This window comes from Tarenaya hassleriana, unplaced genomic scaffold, assembly GCF_000463585.1.
Source record: "Tarenaya hassleriana unplaced genomic scaffold, ASM46358v1 Cleome3121, whole genome shotgun sequence".
NCBI lineage: Eukaryota > Viridiplantae > Streptophyta > Magnoliopsida > Brassicales > Cleomaceae > Tarenaya > Tarenaya hassleriana.
The window spans coordinates 1-878 of NW_010966295.1; the positions used below are offsets into that span (position 1 = coordinate 1).

At 41.2% G+C, this 878-nt stretch overlaps 1 protein-coding gene across 3 annotated transcripts; it reads left to right on the forward strand.

Moving 5' to 3' along the window:
- The first annotated feature begins 63 nt into the window (after positions 1 to 63).
- On the forward strand, positions 64 to 784 carry LOC104820720 (protein yippee-like). 3 transcript variants are annotated; one of them, XM_010551281.2, is made up of 3 exons: positions 67 to 230; positions 322 to 439; positions 518 to 784. In XM_010551281.2, the coding sequence occupies exons 1-3, from the start codon at positions 135 to 137 to the stop codon at positions 556 to 558; spliced, it is 255 nt and encodes an 84-aa protein (XP_010549583.1). In that variant the 5' UTR covers positions 67 to 134; the 3' UTR covers positions 559 to 784. The 3 variants fall into 3 exon arrangements, with proteins under 3 accessions (XP_010549582.1, XP_010549583.1, XP_010549584.1); XM_010551282.2 differs by having other exon boundaries at positions 69 to 230; positions 322 to 377; XM_010551280.1 differs by having other exon boundaries at positions 64 to 230; positions 322 to 784.
- Positions 785 to 878: the final 94 nt, after the last annotated feature.

Sequence of the window (878 nt, forward strand, 5' to 3'; positions counted from 1 at the left end):
TTCTGGGTGCTGTATACAATAAGCTCATAGCCTTAAGTTGACCGTAGAGATTGCATTCTGAGAAGGAATCACGTGCTTCTAACGATCGCTCTGCTTCTATTTCCCGTCGATGATCTGATAGTGTGAATGTTTCGATGGGGGAGAATGAAGACAGAATGATGATGACTGGATTACATACCGTAGCTGACATTTTCTGCGTCGGATGTGGATCAATCGTCGGTTGGAGATATGTAAGACTCGAAAGTAATCACCCCGTTTCTTCTGCCTTTGATCGAGATTCCTGGTGGGTGACTAGAGTTTTGGTTGGCGTTTCGTTTTCAGGAGATGGCCCATGAGAAGAGCCAGAAGTACAAGGAAGGAAAATCGGTGCTTGAAAGGTCAGTCCTTAGATTTGATCGGCAGCATCTAGTGATAGATGTCATGGATTTGATTCAAGATGGTGAGTTTTGCCTTGTATTCGCGCAACAAAGTAAAGGGTTAGATCGGAAAAAGATGGTTTATGTTGAATTTCGAACAGATTTAAGATATCGGGACCCGATGGAAGCAACTACTGGATAAGCCATGGAACTCATGTAGGTGGAAGTGATGCTGATGATGCTTGACCTTTGCACTTTCTCTCCTGCTTACATGATTCAATGAAATGTACATTCTCCAACCTTCTTCCCCTGTTGTAATATCATCATTCCAATTGTTAAACTGGCAAAAGCCCTTGTACCAAAATTATTCTGTGGATTTCAATCTGAATCTTAATTCTTACATTCAATAAAAGTCCAGTTCTGTTCAATGATCCGGAAACGTGTTCTTGATGAAGTCTCATTGATCCTTTCTGACCAAACTCTTTTGATTTTAGATGGTCTGGAACATATGGCGTTTCTTTA